The sequence below is a fragment of the Rana temporaria genome, chromosome 4 (genome assembly GCF_905171775.1).
Source record: "Rana temporaria chromosome 4, aRanTem1.1, whole genome shotgun sequence".
NCBI classification, from domain to species: Eukaryota; Metazoa; Chordata; class Amphibia; order Anura; family Ranidae; genus Rana; species Rana temporaria.
The window spans coordinates 126921670-126949249 of NC_053492.1; the positions used below are offsets into that span (position 1 = coordinate 126921670).

The window sequence follows — 27580 nt, forward strand, 5'->3', positions numbered from 1 at the left end:
TTTTTTGCCGAGGAAACCGGTCGTGTGTACATTTTCGTTGAGGAAACTGTCGAGAAACTTGACGAGCCAAAAAGAGAGCATGTTCTCTATTTCCTTGACGGGAATGGAGAAACTTGGCTTGTCGAGTTCCTCGACAGCCTGACAAGGAACTCGACGAGGAAAACGGTGTGTTTCGCCCGTCGAGTTCCTCGGTCGTGTGTACGAGGCTTCAGGTAATAGTTCTGTCGCTCTGGGTTATATTCTGCAACAAGTCGCCCGGTTCTGGGCTGATTCACACCCGATGCAGTCCAGTGCGTCTTTATTCTGCATCAGAAACGCATGCACAGTGCGCACATGGACTCCGATTGCCTTCGTTTACACCACCGGGGTTGCCAACTTTGAGAAACTTTACAAATAGTTTGTAAAATATGTCATTTGTGCATCTGTCCATGAGTGTCCATTATTACGGTCAGATGCAAAAATTACGGATTTTACAAACTGTTAGTAAATTTACTGACGGTTGGCAACGCTGTACACCACAGCAGGACGTTTCAGTGCAATTAACAAAAGTAGAACATTCTGCAATTTTTCCTCCATCCCACGTCGTACTGTGTCGGATCGTCCAGCGATCACATCCCCCGATGTGCCCCCTCCACTTTCTCCGCTCTAACTTGCATCCCTCGCTCTCCCAGTCTGTCTGGCAATGACGGGCCAGTCCAGGTAAACGGGGCGTGCCCACCTAACCCCGCCTCATACCCCGCCCATTGCTGCCTGTGATTGGCCCACGGTGGGTTGAGTGACGGAGGGGAACAGGACGGGGGCCTGGAAGCCCCGCCCCCTTGGCAACGTCTTGCAGCCGCACTAAAACTTGAAGCATTGATTCCGCTGGGATATAGAGGAGGAGAGGAGAGGAGCACCGAACACATACACAGACCTCCACAGAACTCCACCATCGCCATGGCCGGGATTACTCTACATTGCTTCCTATACTCTCTCATCTTTGGGATCTGTTCGGCAGTCACAGGATCTAGGATCTATCCGGCCAGTGAAGGTAAGCCTAGGATTATCATTGGATCGGACCGGCGGGGGGGTCTGCCCGCTATGTGACATGGACCGACGTGGATGTATTTGGGAGATCCTCCATGGAGGGGACACCGGAGGACTGTACTGGATGTGGACCGACCCGAGCTGGATGGGAGTCCCATGGGGCTGATCGGGATCGCTGGACGATGGATCTGTATGTGTGTGTGTGATCACATCGTATGGAGAGGAGATAAATGTCCGGACAACTTCTTCCCATCGGTGGTCATTATTATCGGGAGACTCCATCCCACCCCGCCGCACAATGATCACTGCCAGATGTCTATACACATCGTCTGTGTACTGCTCTTATATACTCCATCAGGCACATCGTCTGTGTACTGCTCCTATATACTCCTATATACTCCACCAGGCACATCGTCTGTATACTGCTCCTATATACTCCATCAGGCACATCGTCTGTGTACTGCTCCTATATACTCCTCCAGGCACATCGTCTGTATACTTCTCCTATATACTCCACCAGGCACATCGTCTGTATACTTCTCCTATATACTCCACCAGGCACATCGTCTGTATACTTCTCCTATATACTCCACCAGGCACATCGTCTGTATACTTCTCCTATATACTCCACCAGGCACATCGTCTGTATACTTCTCCTATATACTCCACCAGGCACATCGTCTGTATACTTCTCCTATATACTCCTATATACTCCATCAGGCACTTCGTCTGTATACTGCTCTTATATACTCCTATATACTCCTCCAGGCACATCGTCTGTATACTGCTCTTATATACTCCTATATACTCCACCAGGCACATCGTCTGTATACTGCTCTTATTTTATATACTCCATCAGGCACTTCGTCTGTAGTACTACTCCTATATACTCTGATGGGACGGCTCTGTATATATCTCTAGATATTCCTATACAGACAGATGTGTATATTCCTATGCACTCCAAGACAGATGTATAATATCTTATATACTCCAATATAGATGCCCCCCCCCCCATTTCATATATTCCTATAGAAATAAGACTGGTGCCCTCTGTATATTCCTATATCTCCCCTTATACTTTTATTATGCTCCTATACAGATGGGATTGTATACTCCTATATACTCCAATGTATTTTATATTCTCCTATACAGATAGATCTTACATATTCCTAGACAGATGTAACCTGTGCTCCTTCTAGAATCCCTCCTATATATATTTGTAACTGATTCGTATTTATTCCCAAATTTTTCATATACAAAAGAGACTCCTATCCCTGGTATATTCCTATACAGATCTAACTGGTGCTCCCTCTAATTATATTCATTAGAACTAGTGCCCCTTGTATATTCCCATAAAGAGGTGACTGATGCTTCATGGCGATTCCTATATATTCTTGTACAGATGAGACTTCTGCCCCCTGTATACTTCTATATAGATGTGACTGATTCCCCCTGTATACTTCTATATAGATGTGACTGATCCCCCCTGTATACTTCTATATAGATGTGACTGATTCCCCCTGTATACTTCTATATAGATGTGACTGATCCCCCCTGTATACTTCTATATAGATGTGACTGATTCCCCCTGTATACTTCTATATAGATGTGACTGATTCCCCCTGTATACTCCTATACAGATGTGACTGATTCCCCCTGTATACTCCTATATAGATGTGACTGATTCCCCCTGTATACTCCTATACAGATGTGACTGATTCCCCCTGTATACTCCTATATAGATGTGACTGATTCCCCCTGTATACTCCTATATACTGTATATGTGACTGATTCCTCCTGTATACTCCTATATACTGTATATGTGACTGATTCCTCCTGTATACTCCTATATAGATGTGACTGATTCCCCCTGTATACTTCTATATAGATGTGACTGATTCCCCCTGTATACTTCTATATACTGTATATGTGACTGATTCCCCCTGTATACTCCTATATAGATGTGACTGATTCCCCCTGTATACTCCTATATACTGTATATGTGACTGATTCCCCCTGTATACTTCTATAAGATGTGACTGATTCCTCCTGTATACTCCTATATACTGTATATGTGACTGATTCCCCATGTATACTCCTATATAATAATATGTGACTGATTCCCCCTGTATACTCCTATATAGATGTGACTGATTCCCCTGTATACTCCTTTATAGCTGTGACTGATTCCCCTGTATACTCCTATACAGATGTGACTGATTCCTCCTGTATACTCCTATATAGATGTGACTGATTCCCCCTGTATACTCCTATACAGATATAACTGATTCCTCCTGTATACTCCTATGCAGATGTGACTGGTGCCCCATATATATGCCTATACAGATGTGGCGGATTCCCCCTGTATATTCCTATTTATTCGAATATACTCCTATACAGATGTGACTGATTCCTCCTGTATATTTATATGCAGATGTGACTGGTGCCCCCTATATACTCCTATACAGATGTGATAGATTCCCCCAGTATATTCCTATTTAATCCAATATACTCCTATGGAAATGTGACTGATTCCCCCTGTATATTCATATTTATTCCAAAATACTATTATAAAGATGTGACTGATTTCCCCTGAATATTCCTATTTATTCCAAAATACTCCTATACATATGTAACTGATTCCCCCTATACTGTATACTCCTATACAGATGTGACTGATTCCCCCTGAATATTCCTGTTTATTCTAATATACTCATATACAGATGTGACTTATTCCCCCTAAATATTCCTGTTTATTCCAATATACTCCTATACAGATGTGAATGATTCCCCCATGTATATTCCTATTTATTCCAAAGTACTCCTATACAGAACAGACTGGTGCCCCCTATGTACTCCTATACAGAACAGACTGGTGCCCCCTATGTACTCCTATACAGAACAGACTGGTGCCCCCTATGTACTCCTATACAGAACAGACTGGTGCCCCCTATGTACTCCTATACAGAACAGACTGGTGCCCCCTATGTACTCCTATACAGAACAGACTGGTGCCCCCTATGTACTCCTATACAGAACAGACTGGTGCCCCCTATGTACTCCTATACAGATGTGACTAGTGCCCCCGATACACTCTTATACAATCCAGTGCAGATGTGAATGCAGGGTAACCTAACACTGTAATTTTCATATATATAGTGTGTTCAGTTTTTCATAGACCTCAATCCCCAATCAGGACTCAGAAAAAAATCCCTTTTATATCATTTTTTTTACTAAAGCAGAGGTGACCAGAGCCACCTTCAGAACATCAACCCCTATGTAGACATCCTACAGATCTGAAAGAATACAGATCACTTTAACCAGGATAAGAAGCCTTTGAAGGTCTGCTAACCGAGGCTAGAGAGGACATTTCTTCTCACTTAATAGTTTCTGGTCCGAGGAGGGATTCTGTCATTTCCACCATGGGTGCCTATGGCGAGTTCAATGAGTGCTAATATCCTCCCCTACCATGTCTCTGGTTCTGTGTGTCTCTATAGCTGCATGTCCTGGGTCTGCCTGAAGCCCAACATTGGGACAGTTGAGCTTTAAATGGTGGATATTCTTGTAAGAAATACCTGTGAAGGTATCTATCTATCTATCTATCTATCTATCTATCTATCTATCTATCTATCTATCTATCTATCTATCTATCATCTATTTGTCTATCCATCCATCACTGTGTCACCATGTCTGTTATCTGCCCCCCCTTTTATCACTCTATCCACTTACATTTTATGTATAATACCTATGGCTGCATTGCCTTGGATCTCTCTCTACATGCCAGTAACGGATACAATCAGTGTAGCGTCTTCATGCCCGGACATCATTGGTTTCATACATGTTCTTCACATCTGCCTGCTAAACTTGCCTGCCATAAAGTTGCAGTAGAATGTCTGCCTTCCCTCTCGCACACAAGGGGTTCTGTGACTTTGAATGCTGATCACGTCTGCCTTCCCCTCTCCCCTTATTCCCCTCTTTTTGTATAAATTGAGCCCCATTGTTCTCTTTGTAGCTCCAATCTACCTTATAAGAATCTAGATGGATGTAGATTGCGGCACACCAGAATGGAGGAGGGGGAATGAAGAGAAATATAAGATGGGTACAATTTTGTACAAATTCTTGAAAAAAAAAAATCACCCAGTGGAAATACATTACCGATCGAATACAGAGAGATGCTCAAATCCAAACTAGCCATTGTGTCATCATAAAATCACAGATCCAAGTGATGACTTTCTGGGTAGGCTTTTCATGGGCAACTTGAAAAAATGGATACAGGTCCTATATATATTTTATATATATATATATATATATATATATATATATATATATTTGTGCAAGGCTTTAAAAGGTTTTGTAGCAGCATAAAGCTGCAACTGTAGAAATGATCGATGGATTGTAGATACCTCTTATGAATTTTGCCATATGGTCTACGGTAACTGAATTCTTCTGCAACATTCCTGTGTTTAAACATATTGATTAAAGCTAAGGAACTAGTTAAAAGCCCCTGACATGGGGGCTAGTCTGACTCCTGTCTGTCGGCACGTTATCACAACGCTACACGGTGAATAGCTGGTACCATTATCAGTATGATGTATAATAAATCTGGGACTATTTAATACATTAGCAGAAGAGAATGACAAGTACCCTTCGTCTACAAAGCACACCAATTATGTAAAATAAGGGAAAAAATATATATAAATATATATAATATATATATCGTGTGTGTGTATATATATATATATATATATATATATATATATATATATATATATATATATATATCTGTCAAAGTAAAATAAATATCTGTGCCAAATCATAGAAGCTTGCAGAGTTCTGTGTAGCATTCCCAGATGGATCTCAATCATAGACTATTGTGCTCCATTTCCCGTCCATGTCACTCACGGTATACCTGCTCTTTTCTTTCAGTTACCCTCTTGGATTCCAGGTCTGTGCAAGGAGAGCTTGGCTGGATAGCCAGTCCTGTAGAAGGAGGGGTAAGTTCTTGATTTGGTACAATTAAGAGACTCTAATGGGATGATTGGCTCTCTATACCGATTTCAGAAAGGCTCATTTTTGGTTGATTGTGCAGAGAGGCTTATTACTTCTGCGGCCCACCATATCAATTACCTTTTGTGGGCCCTGAAACCTAATATTTTAGGGGGATAACCATTACGGATTGACTGACAACTTAAAGTGAAACAAAAATGTAAATTGTTTTCTTTTTAGTAAAAAATAAGATAAAAGTGAATAGCTGCCTAAACTAGGTAATAGAATACCATTGTGAGCCTATGAGAATTTGTTACTATTTGTCCTTTATAATATGAGACTCCTTGTGGGCCATCAAGGCAAGGAGGGGTGATGTGCTGCAACCAGTGGCAACCAAGCGGCTTACCTGCTGTGCTCCACTCTGTTGGTTTTTGAAGTATACCGATACTAAAACACAATACATGTATATTGTGTAGCTCTGAATTTGACATTTACACGGCACGCTTTTTACAGCGTTTGTTGGTTTTATTCTGTTTCTCAAGCATTTCACTGTGGTTTGTTAAAAATACCTAAGTTAGCTATTTAACCTATGTATTGGTGAGCAGAACAAAGTTTAATAATGGTAAGTATACTCCTGAAATGCCATGGTATTTGAAGAGCTTTTATCCCCGCTCTTCTCTAAAGCAAAGCATGCAGAATGCACGGTCTGCTAACAGTGGCCATTTCAGGGCACTCATGTATATTTTACACAAGGCCCAGAAGCTGCCAGCAGTGGCATCATTATTAGACTTATTGCCTACCCTCCTTGCTATTTGTTTGCCTGTTTATGGTAGAAGATGCCATGCAGGGATCCTATAGGTTTGAATAGCATTGCGGTGCTACTTTTAAAAAAATCTATAACACATAATTGTCAAAAAGTGAATTGCTTAACAGAGAAGTTCCTTCAACTCAGGACTTGCATTGTCCTCCACAGTAAGGAATACATTACCTGAGGCAGGCAAGGATGCATGAAAGGCTTAGTCATGTGACTGCAGGCCTAGGAATAAATGGCCTGAAAATAAGAACAACAATATACAGTGAGCTCCAGTTTGTGGCGTTTTTATAGTTAAGTACATCTTGAGATGTTCTTGCAGAAGATTCATGATTTCATGATGGCTGACTGACACCTGGAGGCGTAAATGGCTGACATTTTACCTCAGACTCGTCAGTGTGCATCGCAGTTCTCCGGCCTGTAGAACTTTATTCAGAAACAGTCTGTCCTATTCCCACACTGTGCAATACAAAGGGACAATCGCTCATTCTGTGTGCCAAGGGCAAGAAGTATAGTGGAAACCGTGCAACAATGTAATTTGGGTTGACCTTGAGGAACATAATACATGTTTCTCATCGCAGACAGCGTGAGCTGTATAATGGTTTAATTGGCCCACATAAATGACTTTTCTTTTTTAATAGCAGCACAAAGAAAAAAATGCTTTACCTCATAGTGTCCAGTGAGATATAAACATTCATCCTAATGGACACGTGTTCTTTGATTGCATCAAACCTGATTTATATAATAGTCTTGGGAATATGGCATCATAGTATACACGCATATGCCTTTTTTTTTTCTTGCCCAGACAATTCATATTTAAATTTTGTTTTTACTTAATTCGAGTCATTATGCAAACCTATTTATTATGAATTTTCCTTTAAACGCTGTTTGTGACACATACTGTTTACATATCCACCATCCCGCAGCATAAGAATTTATTGCTCTTTCAATCCGCTGTGTTTATTTCTATAGAGACATATAAGTTTGACATTGACTTATAGGTTGACATAATATGAATGTCTTGCATTACTGGTAATATTGAGAGTGTCAGGGCTGCAGTAATGTTTAAGTGACGCTGATTTCAGTTGCCACTTTCCTGTCTCCCTACGGACGTGACAGTTTTCTCCAAGCCTAGCAGACGCATGCATGCTATTTTTATACTGCTGGTGAAAAATTTAATAGTACATGGACAGTCAGGGATCCTCGGTAGATTGCATTTTCCTTTTACAGTTACTTGTTTGATCTGCATTGTATTTTAGTAGATCTAAATAAAGGACATTTTACTTAGTAGGTACACAGTTTACATATTTGCAGCACAGAGGAAATCCAGCTGTGATGGCCCTTAGATTTGGTGGTAGTGGGTTCATTCACATACTTTAAGCTTTTGAGGATGTGACCTTATTAGGATCACACAGATTGGTTGATATGAGCAGCTAAGGTGCTTATGGCTTTGTTGACTGCCTCTGGTAAATGTCATATATCCTCTGTGACCAACAGGGGGCAGTAGTAAAGGATTCAGTTGCCAGCTAAACTGCCTATGCGTCTGCTATTATGTTAGGAAATTGTAGCTGAGTTTTGTGTGTGTGTGTGTGTGTGTGTGTATATATATATATATATATATATATATATATATATATATATATATATATATATATTTTAATATTGTGGCATTACTTTGTGTGATGGTACTTGTCTGATGTTGCTCTGTTGTGCTTAATTTACCTCTGCAGCTGAGCTTAAAATTGTTGGTACAGTCTTTTTCGAAAGTATATATTTTAACTTCTTTAATATACAAAGGACAATGCACTTTTGCAGACAGTTGTAATCTATAGCAAACAAATAGAAAAAATCTTTCACATTATCTGCTTTTAAGCAAACGCCTGTCTTCTATAGGTTAGCAGACAATACACATTCACACTAATCTCTGCAGTGCTAGGTGTTATATGTCACAATAGTGAATTGCTTTTATTGCTTAGTTGCGCCAATAAAGATTTGAAAACTAAATACAATGTTTTGTTTTATTACAGTGGGAAGAAGTGAGCATCATGGATGAAAAAAACACTCCTATACGAACCTATCAGGTCTGTAACGTAATGGAGTCAAGCCAGAACAACTGGTTACGGACTGACTGGATCCCCCGAAGTGGGGCACAGAGGGTGTATGTTGAAATCAAGTTCACCCTAAGGGACTGTAATAGCTTACCTGGTGTGATGGGAACTTGCAAGGAGACATTTAATCTTTACTATTATGAGTCAAACAGCGATAAGGAACGCTTTATCCGCGAAACTCAATTTGTCAAAATTGACACTATAGCTGCTGATGAAAGCTTCACCCAGGTGGACATTGGAGACCGGATAATGAAGCTCAACACGGAGGTCAGGGATGTAGGTCCACTCAGCAAGAAAGGTTTCTACTTGGCCTTTCAGGATGTGGGAGCATGTATCGCCCTTGTGTCTGTCCGTGTTTTCTACAAGAAGTGTCCGTTAACTGTTCGGAACCTGGCCCAGTTTCCTGACACCATCACAGGTTCTGACACCTCCTCGCTGGTAGAAGTCAGAGGATCTTGTGTCAATAACTCTGAGGAGAAAGATGTGCCTAAAATGTACTGTGGAGCCGATGGCGAGTGGCTGGTGCCTATTGGGAACTGCCTGTGTAATGCCGGGTATGAAGAGCGCAATGGGGGGTGTCAAGGTAAGAGCCTAAACTGTATGTTTCCATCTGGTGTATAATAGTGTAATTGAAAGTGCCATAAGATAAATGGAAACAAGCCATTAATTAGCAGATCTCTTGGGAGGGCTGTTGACAGAAGGGTTGCACACACAAGGCCAAGAGGTCCAGGTGGCAGGGCTGGCACAAGACATAACTTGAACAAATGGCATGGCAGAAGGCAGGGAAGACATATTCAGAGGATGGCTCTGCACAGATGATGGTAAATCCACCATGCTCACATCTGATAAGGACGAAAGCTGCCATGGGGGGATCTAGGATCCATGTATTTCTTGTCGTTTGCTGGTCTAGTTGCTTTTATGTGCTTTTGAAAAGCAGTATGGTTTCTAGTAGTCCTCTCAACCTTTAATAGGAAATATTTGAATAGAATGTAGAAATGTTAAAAGTTTATGGGATTTTTATTAACTCCAGAGATCTGAATCCTTTGCTTAGAACACCTATTTACTAACCTACTGCATCAAACATGTAGTTTTTAATGCTGAATACAGTAGTATATTCCAAATATTGTTTTACGTGAGCTATGCTGAACTTGACGGTGGTGGAATGATAATGTCTGAACATTCTACAATTACAGAAATTTGACCTTCAAAAATATATGAGCTTGAAATTCTTAAATGTTTACTTAAATCTTGAGTAAAAAAAACCCAAAAACTGCTATTGATTTACTCCTTTCTAGACCGATGTGGTCTTCAGAGAAATGGGAGATACTAAGAAGAAGAGTAATTTATAGTGACTATGGTTTGGCCTTTAAGTGCACATATGTGTCATTGTGTATATGTGCTCCGAGCACAGTAGCAGCCTGTGTGTGATACACCTGAAAAGGCCCTTGTCTTCAGTTCACAGCAATATGTATCTTGGCTCCAGGGCAGGTCTGTACTGGAGTCTAGACACTTGCATAAGGCCTTGTTTTATGGCTTCTAGCGTTGGACCTAAGAGCAGGGCAATCCATTTCCTATTCCCTTTTCTTTGTAGTGAATTAGGTTGCATTGTTTTTGGCACAGTGGCTGGCAGCTCGCTCTACTGGTTGCAGTTCTTGGAGAGGCCTAACCTTGGCATGTGTTGTTAGGATGGTCCAACTATATTTGTTGAGAAAAAAATAAATATAAATGACACCGGAAAAAATAAATCGTTCTTTTGGCCAAGCTACTGACTGTTAAGGAGAATGGAGCTTTCTTAGAAGCAACAGGTTGTCTGTGATCTGTTTAACTGAAAGGACGGTGCAGGCTCTTATAGGCTTTGGCACTCCTTTGTGGCCCAAAGGACCATAATCCCAGCACAGGTCTTTCATCACATTACTTCGGGTTCATCTCTTCTGTGTAGAATTTATGGCACCAGCCTTAAATTGATCCAGGCTGCAAAGCCTTTGTCAGATGGTGTCCTGTGGAAGGAGATAATTAGTAGTCACACAAAAGTGCCTATGAAGAAGGCCAATTAAACATATCTAACTGTGGTAGGGTATATATATATATATATATATATATATATATATATATATATATATATATATATATACACCCTATTATGTTTGTATAAATGGACATTTTATATGTTGATATACATGTGTTGTTTATTAAGCAGGCTGACATGATGATAATTGAAGAGACTGGCATTGATGTTGCGCATTCCAACTTCACAACTTTTTTTTGTATGCTTTGTTGCATCCTCGTATGGGCTCAGCATCTGGCGTATGACCACCATTTGGCCGTCTGTACACCATTGCTGACCCTAGATTATATGCTCCTTCATGTCAGGTTTCTATGCTGGTTATTAAATTATCTTCATTCATGGACTCCTTTGGGATCACCCTCTACAGTGGCCATTTTGAACCCAGATCTTATATAGATAAGAGCTTTGGGCGTGGATTTGAGGAAAATTAATTGCCCCTTTGAGAGGATAAGAAAGATGCACCAGCCTGAAGGTTGTGACCCCTGCCAGCAGGTTATTCCTTGATTGTCCTTAGGAGGTTGGAACCTAGCAGACTAAAGACAAGAGGGAGGTCCTGAGGTCACTCAATCCCTCATCTATCTTCCTTCTGTCATTCCCCAGTCACAGGCCAAGATTGATTAAGATCTTCAGTTTGACAAAGACCTGCTGAGTGTCAGTGGATGAGGGGCAGGGGCAGGGAATCTCCAACCTGAAGGCTTTTAACTCTATTGGCACATGATAGTCAGCAATACATTGATTTCAGGTCACACATCGGGTGACGGTTATATAATTGGAAAGATAATCATCAAGTTTGATGTAATTATCTTTATAAATAGCAATCATTTAAATGTCCTGTACACACCTACATAGAAATAAATGCAAAACAAGCAGTTATGTTAATGAGCAACATCTGTGAAATATATCCTTTTTATTTCGAAGTTGGGCTTGGCATTACTTTTGGAGGCTGGTAATACAATCTGCAACTCTGGTTACTAAAAGTGTTCTGAGAATGTATAAATGTATATTTTAGTCATGGTAAAAGGTAATTGCTAACTTACTCAGACATATTTTGTTTCAAATTAAAATATGTATGTTATAAGATACATAGTCCATGTGTGCAATAGGGATCCTCCATTGGTTGCTAGAGGTTCCTTGAGCAATTTCTGCCTCTCAGATAACATACCATTGACCACCAATGTATGAGGACACTGTGGTTGTCAATTGACCACCAATGTATGAGGACACTGTGGTTGTCAATTGACCACCAATATGAGGGAGCGATCCAATATTTATGGTCTGCATCTCTTTTCTGGCCATTATTATTATTTATTTCAGTACTCTTAAGTGCACCAAATTCCTTATTATTTTATTTATTCCTATATTCACAACTTGCAGCTTACATTAAAGTCCCTTGTGGATATAATAATTAGCGGGAGTTCCCTGGGACCTAAAAGTCATTTGAAGGGTTCCTCCATGTTAAAAAGATTGGGAAAGGGAATCTTAGCGCATTCCTCAGTTTGTGAGTTGTATTGCCCTCAGTTTTTTTGTAAAAAGAGCAGCAGGTGAATAATATTCAGATGTGCAAACAATAATTTACGTAACTACTTGATCGCCTCATGAATATTCAAGAGTCTTATCTCCCCACTCTCAATGCTGCCTGCAAACCATGTTTGCTTGCTAGGAAGTATCTCCTCCTGTTTTTGACTCTCTCTCATGAATGGAGATTGTCCGCTGTCTTTGGAGCATCTCCTATTCTTCTGTTGCATTGCTCATTTACATATTTCTATATGATTCCTTGTACATTATACAGATTTCCTCCTCCCACTTCTGCACATCTGAACATTTACTTTTCTAAAAGCGGATGAGAATAACTCAGGAGCAGAACCTCTTTCTGTAGTTTCTGAAGACCTATCTGATGCAAATGTATTATTTCCTTCGTTTTTGCCTTAAAGGGGTTGTAAAGGTAAAAAAAGAAATTCCCTAAATAGCTTCCTTTACCTTAGTGCAGTCCTCCTTCACTTACCTCATCCTTCGATTTTGCTTTTAAATGTCCTTATTTCTTCTGAGAAATCCTCACTTTCTGTTCTTCTGTCTGTAACTCCACACAGTAATGCGAGGCTTTCTCCCTGGTGTGGAGAAAGCCTCTTGAGGGGGGGGGGGGGCGAGCAGGAGTGTCAGGACGCCCACTAACACACAGCTCCTTTCTCTATCTGCAAAGTAGAGAGCGTCCTGACCCTTCTGCTCGCCCCCTCCCCCCTCAAGAGGCTTTCTCCACACCAGGAGAAAGCCTTGCATTACTGTGTGTAGTTACAGACAGAAGAACAGGAAATGAGGATTTCTCAGAAGAAATAAGGACATTTAAAAGCAAAATCGAAGGATGAGGTAAGTGAAGGAGGACTGCACTAAGGTAAAGGAAGCTATTAGGGATTTTTTTTACCTTTACAACCCCTTTAAGTTCAAAACTGAGGAACCTTCTCTGCTTTTTGCTTCTCACTCCCACCCACCTCCTGTGACTTTCTTTTTTTCGGAAGGGTTGGGGTGGGCTTACATTGGACTGTACCGAGTGTGCTTGCTTTAGATTTAGTTTTACAGCTCTGCATGACTTTTGTCTGGGGATTTGCTGGAAGGAAGGAGGATTGTGGGGGTTTGCATTTATTCACTTTTTAATAAGAGGCTATCCGCAGGATAAACAGTAATTAGGACGCCAAACAGACTCGCTGAGGCGATCTAAGTTTTTTATTCCAATCAGCGTGAAGTCCTGGCTCACGTTTTCAGAACAGTTCATTGGTGGAAGCACAGGCATGTTTATAATGGTCTTGGCACAACTGGTTGTCCGACTTTGAGATGAGAGCTTGGGATGACATACATCTTCATGATGATGTGATCACTCTCTTGGCTTACATCATTTCTCATGTGCTTAATGGTGATAAATTTGCCTGGTTTACCTTCCCTATACTGCATGCACATTTTATGATGTCAGAATGACTGACCTATTATGTAAAGATCCCTTTCTTTCCACAGAAGTACATTCAAGATGAGTTTATTCAATGCATTTCCCCTCATGCTTCATTTTTGCAGTATGCATGCTTTTTTAAACAGTTTAGCATGCCCAAATATCACAGCCTTATGCCCTGTACACACAATCAGAATTTCCGATTGGATAAAATCCGATGGAATTTTCTGTCGGAATTCCATTCAAGCTGTCTTGCATACACATTGTCAGACCAAATTCCGAGCGTCCAAAACGCGGTGACATAAAACACTACAACAACGAGCCAAGAAAAATTAAGTTCAATGCTTCCGAGCATGCGTCGACTTGATTCTGAGCATGCATGTTTTTTTCTCCGTTGGAGTTCCACACAGGCGATCGGAAAAAATAAAATTTGTTGTATTTTTAAACTCCGACGGAAAAAAGTTAGATGGGGTCGGAATATCCAATGAAAAAATTCCGTGTGACTTTTTTCATCGTAAATTCCGATCGTGTGTACAAGGCATTAGGGCTCAATTACACTTGTTTTAACATGTGGCACTGGACCTGCTTTTTTAAAGCACTCTGAATGCCAATCAAAGTACCTGTCACTAAATAAAATGGTTACCTTACAGTCTTTTTCATGCTGTTGTGTTTTCTTTTGCTTTAAAAATTATACCCTGTGTTGCTTTCTTGGTGCAAAGGGTCTCCAATGCCTCCATAGAAGTCTTATGACAAAGCTTGCCTACAGAACCTGAATCATTTATGGGGCTTTTATTCCGGTTTAGCTTTGCTATGTGTTGTAGGTATTTCAGGTATAAGATATCCCAGTATGCACTGGGAAACCAACAAGTGAACCAGAAAGATGTCATCAGCAGTCAATTCCGGTTCATGTGTATATATTCTGGAAGTGTGTGGTGTAGACGCCACATCTGCTGTGCAGCATGGAGCAACAGAAAGGGGTCCAGACTAGAGCAAAGCAGCTCTACATGGGTGTGCAACATGGAAACGCTATAGCAGAAGGTGAGCGGGGATCGGAGAGAGAGGACTGAGTGGCAGAGGATCAGCAGAGCTGGGGGACCGAAACAGGAGAAACTAGCAGATGCCACACTTGGTCAGTAGGGTGGGAGCAAAATAGCGGGAGGTGAGCGGGGCCTAGAGAGAGAGAGAAAGAGAGAGGAGGATCAGCTAAACAGAGCTGGGTGCTACTAGTGAGTGGGAGATTAGCAGAGCTGGGGCAGGGGATCAGCAAAGTGTGGGGTACTAATGAGCAGTGGATTTGCTGAACGAGGGTACTAATGAGCAGGGGATCTGCTGAGTGAGGGTACTAATGAGCAGAGGATCTGCTGAATGAGGGTACTAATGAGCAGTGGATCTGCAGAAGGAGTGTACTAATAAGCAAGGGATCTGCTGAGTGAGGCTACTAATGAGCAGGGGATTTGCTGAATGAGGGTACTAATGAGCAGGGGATCTGCTGAGTGAGGGTACTAATGAGCAGAGGATCTGCTGAATGAGGGTACTAATGAGCAGTGGATCTGCAGAAGGAGTGTACTAATAAGCAAGGGATCTGCTGAGTGAGGCTACTAATGAGCAGGGGATTTGCTGAATGAGGGTACTAATGAGCAGGGGATCTGCTGAGTGAGGGTACTAATGAGCAGAGGATCTGCTGAATGAGGGTACTAATGAGCAGTGGATCTGCAGAAGGAGTGTACTAATAAGCAAGGGATCTGCTGAGTGAGGCTACTAATGAGCAGGGGATTTGCTGAATGAGGGTACTAATGAGCAGGGGATCTGCTGAATGAGGGTACAAATGAAAAGGGGATCTACTGAACAAGGGTACTAATGAGTAGGGTATCTGCTGAACAAGGCTACTAATGAGCAGGGGATCTGCTGAACGAGGCTACTAATGAGCAGGGGATCTGCTGAACGAGGGTTCTACGGGTCCCCTTTAAAACAAATTGAAAATCAACACACAGGGCATTTTCCAAGCTTCAAAAAAGCATCACAGTAGCATGAAACACACATTAAAAAGTTTATTGAAGCAGTAGGCATTTTAATGTGTATTAAAGTCAAAGCAAGTGCAAATGAGCCCTTAAGCTGTTTGGGGGCTACCAAACCCTAGAAGCTGGCATATATTGCTTGGACTTGTAGTTTCTGCACATCTCCAGGGTTGCAGTTGACTCAGTTTTATCAATAAAGATGTGTTTGGTTGGATACTTGCAGGAAAAATAATATCCTACTGTTGTTTGTTTTTGTTTTTTGTTATTTTTACCTTTAAACCAAATCGAAAAACGTATGATGTGGTAGCTGATTCTTTCACACAAGGTCTGAATGAGCATTTTTGCAAGCATCTGAGTCCATTTTGTTCCTTTAGCGACCCTCATTTTGAAATCTGTGGAAATATCCGAATTTTCATACTATGAAGATCTGATTACTTTCCACGGTCGGGGCATTGCGCTAAAGGCTGGGTGGTGCTGCTGGCTTAATGAATTTTCCAACATATTATTAGTCCAGGTAAAAAATGTAGAGAAGTCTAGCTCTCCAGGGACAGTAAAGACTGAATTATATTACCAGCTTTCAGCAATTTTGCTTTTGTGGCTGCTTTAGAAGGGATTTTCCAGTGTCCCACAGGCACCCTCCAGGCTAATCCACCCCTCCCCATACAATTTGTTTCCCGTTCAAGTTTACTCTATGTCTGAGCAGCAATGGGAAAAAAAATAAAACAGACTTCATCAACTATTGAAACTTGGTCTCCTTTTCGAAGTGTGCCAGCAATGGACCAAGACGAGCAGGACCATTGCAAATAAATTAGCATGTCAATGCTTCCCTTGAATCAATACTCTTTCTGTTTTCCCGTGCCTCCTATTTTTTTTAATCACCCCCATCTGCTTTCTGTTTTTTGGCGTTCCCTTTTCTCTGCTGTGCCACCTTCACCCTCGCCCCAGATTTCTGGCACTGGATACTGGAAGAAATGTGTCCAGATGATCTGTCTGTGCTTGGAAAAGAGGATGTCATTTGTATTTTAATTCAACAAGCTTCCTAAAGAACCAGAAACCTAGAGAGCAATCAAATGAAAACGCATGGAATAAATATTGTTTCTCTTTCCAGTACAGATATCAAAAGTCAGACCTGCCTGGCAAGGAAAGGGTTGCTTTATAATTTATGTATCGGGGATTGGGTATTTTTGCTAACGATTTCTAGACAAAAAAATGTTTAATTTGGACGTATGGGCCTAATTAGGTAGTGTGGAGGTTAACACACTAGCGTTAATGAAGGCAACCATAGTCCTTGCTGTTGGTTGCAGAGATTTCCATGCATGGTTGAAAATCTTTGGATACATAGCTTTGAAAAAAGTAGCAGCATTTGAGTTGGTGTTCAAAACTAGTGAATATAATAGGAATAGTAATTTTTCAGTCCCATTATACTCAATGAGAGTTTCTCCTCTGTATTTCCAGCCTAAAGCAAAGGCTAGTTTTTCAGAAGGCTAATGCCGCGTACACGCGACCGTTTTTCATGACGTGAAAAATTGCATTTTTTAAATTGGTCATTAAAAACGGTCGTGTGTAGGCTCCAGAGCATTTTTCTCGACGTAAAAAATGGGCATTTAAAAATTTAGAACATGCTCTATTTTTTCTCGTAGTTTTTCACGTGGTGAAAAACGTTTGTGTGTGGGCTTTCACGACGGGGAAAAAAATGCTCAGAAGCAAGTTATGAGAAGGGGAATTTGCATAATCAGCCCTAGGGGGGGGGCGCCAATCGAATGGAACCTCCACATTATAGTGTCGTCGTACGCGTTGTATGTCACCGCGCTTTGCTTGAGCTTTTTTTTTCACGATCGTGTGTAAGAATCACGTTGAGAAAAACGTTGTTTTTTTCCATGACATGAAAAATGGTCGTGTGTACGCGGCTTTAGGTCTTTATTTTTTTTAAGGCAGCCACAGACATTAGATTATCACTGCCAGTTGGAAACCATTTTGGTCTGCTAAACTGGTTGTAAACCCTTAAGCCCCTTTCACACAGCCAGACCGATCGGATCCACCTGTCAGTTTTTTTAGGCGGACCTGATCGGACCCTCCATTGCCCTCAGTGGATTGGCTGATGTCAACAGACATTTGACTCCCAGTGACATGCGATCCTATCCACTAAAAACAGACGGATGGGGTATCGGATCGGACCGATGACAGATGAATGGAAATGGACAGGTGGTCGGTTTCCATCTGAATGCCCCATAGAGAAGAGTGGGCTGTGTCCATGTCTGCTCTGCATAGGCTGAGTGGACATGGACCTGTCATCCGCCTACTCAGTGGGGATCAGAGGACAGATTTCCAGACCATTGCCGAATGACCGAGTTTTTTTTTTTTTTTGCAAATATTGGCTGATAATGAACAAACCTGCCCATGCATTTTGATGGTACTTGTTTGTGAGGTCATATCCGGTACTTGTTTGTGAGGTCATATCCGGCATGTATGGATCGATGATCCATACATGCCGGTCTTGCGGCACTGCCAGGCTCTCCATCTGCACTGCTTCAGCAGAACCGCCTGGTCAGGAATTTTACCCCATTTTACTGATTTGAATATGAAGGAACTGCAGCAGAACTCTGTCATTGATAGACTTATTGCTGCTAACTCTGCTCCCTGTACTGCCAGTATGATCATTGTCAGCACATGCGCACTGCAGCAGAACTAGATTGGCAGCAAGCGCTGGCCCTCTTTTTCCCATAATGCCTCTGATTACTTTTCTCTGAAAATGCGTGTGGTTATGTTGCTTCTAAATCAATAGCTTCTATGCCATAACCTAGAACAAGCTTGCAAATTGGAAGTCAATATCTGCAGGGTTTAGAGGGTCAACGTGACATTCAGACAAGTAGCATTTTCAGGAGAGGTCAGCAATGGCAATATTCTCTAGTGGCAGAGTGACAGGTTCTCTTTAAATATATATTTTTTAAAGAACACATAAATTCATTGATTGGCATTAGGTATCTACCTAGAATTTCGCTTTCAGGGGACGCTACTCGGGGCACATACCTACACGCTCCTGAGATACAGGCATGCATGTCTACACACATCTGTCAAAACACAAAAGGGTAAATTGTATTGACATTCAATTGAACTTTCATGTGTATGCCTCCCTGTGGATCTAATGTTCAGATGATCATATGGAGCAAAAATTGCATTTCTCTATCCGATCAATATCTGAATCTGAATGAACACCTGTCATATACTCACCTCCTATTTATCTATTGATTATTTTATTTACCATACACTCTAATATTCCTCTTTAAAGACAGACATATATAGTACACACCTTACAGATTCGGAAATACTTTTTGTATGATCGGATCTAATTGCCTTGCAATGCTTTATTCCTGGAGATTTCTAAAAGAAAGACGTTATTTTTATGCTGGCTAGTTCAGTAACATGATGGTTTGGGAGCTTAGTGAGCCCAAATTTGGCAGAACAACATCGAGTCCATGACCTAGGGATTGTATTCCTTGGGCAATTAGCAGGTTGTGGCCAGACAAATTAGGCCTTTTGTTTATCCTTGCACAGCGTGTGAGGTGTCCGGTGATTCAGAGCCTGGAATCCTGGGTGGAGGGTGTAACAGGCTGAGAAGGGTGGCTCCATACTGCACCACCTTTGACGCTGGGCTGAGCTCTTAATATTTTGTAGAAGAACCTTGCCTTGTTCTCGTCCTGCACGTTAAGTACATAGTTTGTGTTGTAGAAACATAGAAAACTACTTCCTTCCTCTGTATTTGTGTTGCTCTTCCTATTACTGCTAGTTGGCTCGCTGCTGATAAGAATTCCTTGCTATTTTTCACCTCTCAACCCCTCCAGGGAGAGCTCACAATCCGTTGCATGTTTGTTTCTTGGCTAAACGGAGTATGGGAACGACAACAGAATTCTTACAATTGTTGCCCATAATAAAAAAAAAAAGATACAATACACGGAATGCTAAACTTTTCGACACTGCGTTCTGTAATCCTTGTCATAAAAGATTATGTAATTTATGATCTAGTTTTGGCATGATCATGCTATCAACTGGTTTATCTTGTACTTGAAGGACTGATTGTTTACCCTTGGCAATTAAAAAAAAAAAAAAGAATTTTAGATCTAGCATCCAGTCAGACTTTATCAATTATTGGTCTAATCTTTAGAAAGATGGCATGTGATTGGTTGCTGTTGGTCTACGCTCCCAGCAAGTCAGTGGTGTGTATAGGTTACACTATGGCTGGGGAAAAAATCGATTTGAATCTTGAATCGAGTTGGGAGGTCAAATCGATTCAGATTTTGACCAAATCGATTCTTTCGATTTTTTTTTTATCTGCGGACTAGGTCGAAGCCGCGGCCTCGCCTAAAAAATCCAGCTTGCCGCGATCCTGGGAAAAGGCCACGAGGCCGGATGCCGCGGACTAAGCCGAAGCCGCTGCCTTTTCCCAGGATCGCGGCGAGCTGCGGGCAGGATTTTTTAGGTGAGGCCGCGGCTTCGGCCTAGTCCGTGGTCTTTTCCCAGGATCGCGGCGGACTAGGCCGAAGCCGCGGCCTCGCCTAAAAACTCCTACCCGCAGCTCTTTAGGACCGGTGTGGTGTCCATCAGGAAAAAAAACTGATTTTAATCGTGAATCAAGTTCTTTTTTTTTTAAATCGTAGATTTTTTGGGGGGCCAAAATCGCCCAGCTCTAGGTTACACCCAGATCAGTCATGTTTAAATCAGTTGGTGCTTTCAGAGCCAACCACAGCTCAAATTTGCCCCGGTTCAGCAAAATCGTCCAAAGTTCAAGCCGACTATGACCAGCTTAACTCCATGGGACACATTACCATAAAAAAAAAAAAAACAGGCCATTTTGACTTGAATTTTCTTTGGCTACAACTGACCACATGCATTACAATCTGATTGGGCAGTCTCCTTTTAGATTTTTGAAGAAGTATGTGATGCAAGGGTCTTCCTATAAGCCATTCAGTTTACATGCTCGGGGGCAGACCCTTGCAGTGCATACAGTAGTTGTTAATCTCAAGTAGATTGTAACGCATGTGGCCAACTTTAGAAAGTTTGGGGAACATTCCTTTTGTATGAAAGATGTTTCTCAGATCAAACCAGAATCTATAGAGCTTGGCCAAAAGCAGTTGATGGGAATCTGTACTGAGAAAAATACATTTAATGACATTTCTGACCTCTCTTGAAAAATACTAGTTTCCTGGCTGATACGCCGATCCAAAAACAAATATGAGGATTAGGTGTACGGAATTTGCTTGCTTCCTACTTGCTCTGTGCCAGGGTAAGCCAAGAAACTAGCATTTTCAGACATAGGTTGGCATAGCAGATGATTTCTCTCTGTACTGGTTCCTTTGCATGTAATTGGGGCATTAGATTAGACCGGAGGTGTCCAAACAGAGGGCCAGTTTACTTTCCTTTAGACTTTAGGGGGGTCAGACTGTGGCCAGCGAAAGTAAAGATTTTGCTGGCATCAATTAGAATAAACATCACCACACTTTGGCATTAGGGAGAGGAATTGTGGTGCCCCATTGTTGGTGTCAGTGGGAGAAGTGATGCCCCTTTGTTGGTGTCACTTGGCAGAATAGGGCCTTGAATCAGTGGTAGGAATAGTGCACCAAGGGCTGGATAAAGGCAAGCCAAGCGGCAATTTGGAGACCACTGGATTAAACCAATCTTTCCTGACCTTTTTAACACAGAGAAACCCTTGAAATAACTTTCAGGTTTCAAGGAACCTTTCCACAAAATTGTAATATCTGCAACTCACATTACATTAGTGTGATAGTAATGATTATTGGTGTTAGTGGTTATTTACTTGGGAGGAAGGAATTACTCATTGTTCAAGGAACCTCTAGCTGCCTTTGGGGGATCTCTAGGGTACCATGAAACTCTGGTTAAGGTAGGTTGACTAGACTGTAGTGGATAGGTAGGAGATAGGTACACTTTACATTTATCCCTAGGGTACCATGAAACTCTGGTTGAGGTAGGTTGACTAGACTGTAGGGGATAAGTACACTTTACATTTTTTTATTTAGGAACGAAATTGGAGGAGGCTCCGTATGGACAAACACGACAACCCCAAAGAAGAAGTTTGAATAAGCTGTGACACAGAGATCGGCTGTATAGTAATGGGCGTGTAGGCAGCAGAGATCAGGTTAAATAGGAGAACAGGTGCTAAGCTAAAATCATAAATCAAGACAAGAAGAAAAATGGCCTGAAAGAACTATTTGTCAGCCCATCGGAAGGCCTCACAGTCATAATAGGAATATTATCTCCTTCTTGTTTTTCAAGCATGTTCCCGTTCAATGGCCCTGTCTGTCCCATTTCTAATACATAGAGTGTGGTTTGCTCTGCTCAGGTTACATCTATTTATAGGGAGCACGGGCCATCTTCCTTGCTGTTGTAATATAGCAGGAAATGTAAAACTTGAGTGCTATTTATAAAAAGGCCTCCAAGTAATATAGGACTTGGTGTAGAAGTGGACACATTGAAAATGAATGACACCTACGGTAATTGCAGTGTGGTTTTACTTTGATTGTTGTGTGATAAATTGCAGCGAACTGCATTGCACAAAGCTTATCGCCCAAAAGAGAGCAGGAGCTGTAAACTGTGACAATCGCAGCAAAAACTGCACCGCGTTTAGGTGCCATTGAAAAATGAATGGCACCCGAATATGCATAATGTGTTTTGCAGGGATTACAGCGTGATTTTGAATCACGGACAGAATCACGATGATTCCGCCCACGATCCAAGATCGCTAGATGTGAACGGGGACTAAAGCAAGACTACATCCTCCTATCATTTTCAGTCATGAAAGCTGCTATCTTAGCTTCTGATTGATCTTCATGAGGCTGCACATGTGATTAAGTATGACACCAGCTTTTTGATGGTTTGACCGTTTTGTGGAGAGCACAAGTAAATGTGACAGTTAGTATTCCTGGCATGCCGGAAATGTAACTGTTCTTTGAAACCATTGAATCAATGGGTTTAGTTCCGCATACTTGGCAGCCCATGATGTCCAACGCTGTCCTCCATGCACCTGATTCTTTGCAGGGCTTTTGTTTTTCTTCTGCACCTCTGTCTTGCATTCGGTAGTCTACCATCAGTTTTTGAAGACTCACAGCTGCCTCTCTACTGCACATGTGAGATCACAGACTTTTGGTAGACTGGTCCTATAGCCTCCTGGCATGTGCGGCGTGTATCCCAGGAGGCTGCAGGCCACCCAAAAGTACGTTTTCCTGTCCTAGTTGAGGACATGGGAGCGAGTACCACTAAAAAAAGCACTTGCTTCATAATATAAAAACTTGCTATCGTCACGCATGTAGGTGGCAGTCTTGCCGTAACAGAACACATGAGTTGTATCAAGCCTTCTACTTGGCCTGTAGACCTCCCCTTTGTGTGAAAATGGCATCCGTCACCTATGATTGGTATTGGCTGACTTCTGTCCTTGGAGAGACTGCAACATTAAATCTCAGGGTTCTCTGCCCCCTTGTTTCACGCCTGAGAAACTGCTGCTTCATTATCTGCCTGGTTGTAAAGAGGTTGATTTACACAGTGCCCCGTACTGAGGGTCGCACAAAGCTCGTTAATAACCCAGCGAAGGAAGACGATCACATCTCCCCAGCCAGGTCTTCTCTGTGGACAGGAGATGAGAGTGTAGAGGGATCAGAAAATCACTGGCACTCTGCCCTGTCCCAGAACAAGGAAGTCCCCAACCAACCAAGACATTTCTATCCACCGCTTATCATTATTGTACGGAGATAGGAGGAAATTCACACCAATGCCGAGCGTTCCTCATATCTTAATGTACTGTGAGATGTATAATCAATACCTAAGCCACATTAACTGAAATTACAGCTTGTTCCAGCGCACAATGCTGTGCCGTACTGAGAATTCTGGGATTTCATACAATCTTTATTCAGATTGATTGACTATTATAACACGCTATTCAAGCTTTGCGTTTTGTGTCATTTAAGAGCTATTTTTGGCGTCACCTGAAAACCGGCACAGACGCCAAGCTGAGACATTTCATCATAGCAGCCATTGGTCTGACTGGTTCTCTTGCTTTTTGACTGATTTACATTTCCTCAATGAATTATTTATTTCTAACAGTCAGTTCACATCAATTCATTAGCTGCAACCTGGTTTACTCAGAAAAGAAAAGAGGGAATATTGAACCGGACAATGAAGTAGTAGGTTGTGTTGGCATGTCTGATATCGATTGGCGGTTTCCATGTTAAGTGCAATGAAATAATGGAAGTCATGTTTGTTTCATTTAGGAAGGCCCTTAATAATATTCAGCATTTATCTGGATATTTTCATCTCTATAGGAGCTGTGGTCACAGAAGGGCTTATATTAAGCTTCATATGACAGGTCAATGGTCCCATTAGGATGCTTAGCAGCTATTGTGTGATAATAGGCTTACAAAGGGCACGGTATATGCCTTACAGGCTGACATTTTATTAGAAATATAATTACTCAGTCAAGGGTCAGCATTTATTCATTTGATAAAAACACACACAAGCATAAACTCATTATACAACCTATTATATACCGTACATTTTATGCACTTTCGATTGTCCCTTTTTGGAGATTTCCTCGCAGTTCCAGTCCCAGTGACAACATTGTCTGCAAGTTATTCCTCGTACACACGATTGGAATTTCCGATGAAAAAAGCCAGACGGAATTTTTTCAGTGGATATTCCGACCGTGTGTATGCCCCATCGGACTTTTTCAGTCGAAAATTTTGACGGAATTAAAAAGATGGAACTCCAACGGAGAAAACTAACAAGCATGCTCGGAAATACAAGTCAACGCATGCTCGGAAGCATTGAACTTCATTTTTCTAGGCTCGTCGTAGTGTTGTACGTCACCACGTTTTGGACTGTCAAAGTTTGGTGTATGCAAGACAGCTTGAGCGAAATTCCGTCGGAAAAACCCGTCAGAGTTTATTCCGGTGGAAAAAACGATCGTGTGTACGGGGCATAAGGCGAGATCATCTTTAATAGGGAAAAACAGCAATAACAACTAGTGGGGTTAAGCTACAATTTCTGTCCGGTGTTTGCTGCTTGTGACTTAAATGTAGATTTCCTCTCAGTTCCTGTTACAGTGCTGTCACCGGAGCAAGAGTTCTGGTCACTGACCTGCATTGCAGCAAAAACGAGATATACCGCACCTGGCCATAAGAGGGATTACTTTGTTGCAATTGGCCAGTATTGCAATATGTGTGAACATCAGCAAAAGCATCTTCAATAAGGATCAATTGCATATATAATGGCATGTAAATCTGGTAAAGCACACCACATTACGTGACAAATGCAGAGCTGTGAAGGGCAACCAGTGTATGGCAAAGAAATACAGAGTTGTCTCCCACAAAACATGATATTTCCAAGTCATCAGCCAATCATCACCTAAAAACAGGACATTTATTCACATTTTACATTCCCCTTACAAAGAGGACAGAGGGTGGTTACAAATAGGCTTTTGGAACAAATGGCTGAAGCATTTCACAGTCCCCATAAAAATGTCAGCGAGGCGCACAACCCTTTGAAATATCCTAGACTGATTTTTCTTTTCTTATTATGGGAGACCACCCATTTGAGCTGTTTCAGGCCAAGGGTGGGCAGGAAATGTTATAATCCATCATGGCTACCATGTCTTCCCATGGGTAGTGTCGCGCGAAGGGGGAAGAAAAAATAGGAGCAATGGGTGGAAAGGGATACTGGGGTCAGTTCTAGTAATTCGGATGCAACAATTCAAGGTGGACCACAGGGGGAGTTTTAACTGCTTCTCCTAAATAAAATGCACAATGCTAAATACAAAAAGTGTGACAACCTATTGGAACCCCTTGTGCGTGGGAAGCCAGAAGCCATGTATCCAATTACCCTTGAATTGCCACTAGCGCTATTTGGTGAATATAACAAAACATTGATAGCACATATACAGTATATAGAACATAAAAAAATCATGATCTAATGTATCTGGGATATATATATATATATATTAGAAAGCTTATGAAAAAGCCATCTTTGGCTTAAAGTGGTTGAAGATCTAGAAGAGTATAGCACAGATATAGTGCCACCTGTTTGTAAAAATATGGGCACTTTCACTTATGCCCTGTACACACGATCAGTTCGTCTGATGAAAATGGTCCGATGGACAGGTTTCATCGGACAAACTGATCGTGTGTGGGCCCCATCGTTTTTTTTCCCATCAGTGAAAAAACTTGGAACCTGTTTTAAAATTATCTGATGGTTAAAAAACCGATAGAAAAAAAACGATCGCCTGTGGGCAAGTCCATCGGTTAAAAATCCACGCATGCTCAGAATCAAGTCGACGCATGCTTGGAAGCATTGAACTTTATTTTTCTCACCACGTCGTTGTGTTGTACGTCACCGCGTTCTGACACAATCAGATTTTTAACTGATGGTGTGTAGGCAAGACTGATGAAAGTCAGCTTCATCGGATATCTGATGAAAAAATCCATCGGTCCGTTTTCATCGGATGAACCGATCGTGTGTACGTGGCATTACAGTATATATTTTGTTTCTAGGGTTAGCTTTAGGATTGGTCCTCCAGTTAAAAATATGATAGGTGGAGGTATCAGTAATCCTTATGTTATACCAAGTTCTTAGAGCCGTATCATAAGGGTCCAGTAATCTTGGTCAGCCCTCATAACCGAAGACGTAGTCAGACACAGAACGGGTTAAGTTCAGCAAAGTGTTATTTACTGATGGAAAATTCAGCATTGCCGAACCTGAAGAGAGATTTTTTTTTTTTCGGCGGTAGAGCTGGAAAACTTTGTTCTGCCAACGCTTTGCTAACAACAGCTGATTCCTACGGCTCTGACAATTGCGTCTTTTGAACAGATTGCTTAGTGAAGGCTGTACAGTTTGTTAGGAAAGGTTCTGAGTTTAGCTGATCTCCAGTAACCTCTTTTCTGCTGGGGCAATTTCAGTGCTATCACACATAACTGTGTCAAGGAGTCTGCTTTGACCGTTTGCTTCTTATTATTCTGGATGCATCTGTTTTCATACCTTTTTTAGATGGTATAAAACAAAGCACTGCATAGCTACAGTTGTATTCAAAATTATTCAACCCCCACTGAAATTGATTGTTTTGCCCAGTTTGACATTGATTTTGATCATCCTGTCATCCTGCTTACAATTAAATCAAAGAGGCACGTGTAGGTCAGACAAATATAACATAACATTTATAATGAAATAACCACAAATGTCTTTTCTGTGCTCACATCATTATCAGTTTTATTCAACCCCCAATTGACATTCAATCTTAGTACTTAGTACAACATCCTTTTACAGTTAGAACAGCTTTTAAACTTGAAGCATAGCTTGACACAAGTGTCTTGCAGCGATCTACGGGTATCTTCGCCCATTCGTCATGGGCAAAAGCCTCCAGTTCAGTCACATTCTTAGGCTTGCGCACTGCAACTGCTTTCTTTAAGTCCCACCAGAGGTTCTCAATCGGATTTAAGTCTGGTGACTGCGATGGCCACTCCAAAATGTTCCAGCCTTTAATCTGCAACCATGCTCTAGTGGACTTGGAGGTATGCTTGGGATCATTGTCCTGTTGAAAGGTCCAACGTCTCCCAAGCCTCAGGTTTGTGACGGACTGCATCACAT

The 27580-nt window shown here is 41.6% G+C and overlaps 1 protein-coding gene across 2 annotated transcripts in view; it reads left to right on the forward strand.

The window, feature by feature from the left end:
• The first annotated feature begins 836 nt into the window (after window positions 1-836).
• Window positions 837-27580, forward strand: part of EPHA4 (EPH receptor A4) — a 90156-nt gene continuing 63412 nt past the window's right edge. For both annotated transcript variants that reach the window (XM_040349047.1, XM_040349048.1), the window contains exons 1-3: window positions 837-1030; window positions 5953-6020; window positions 8851-9514. In XM_040349047.1, coding sequence (XP_040204981.1) covers window positions 937-1030; window positions 5953-6020; window positions 8851-9514 — 826 coding nt within the window. In that variant the 5' untranslated portion in view covers window positions 837-936. The remainder of the gene's footprint in view (window positions 1031-5952; window positions 6021-8850; window positions 9515-27580) is intronic.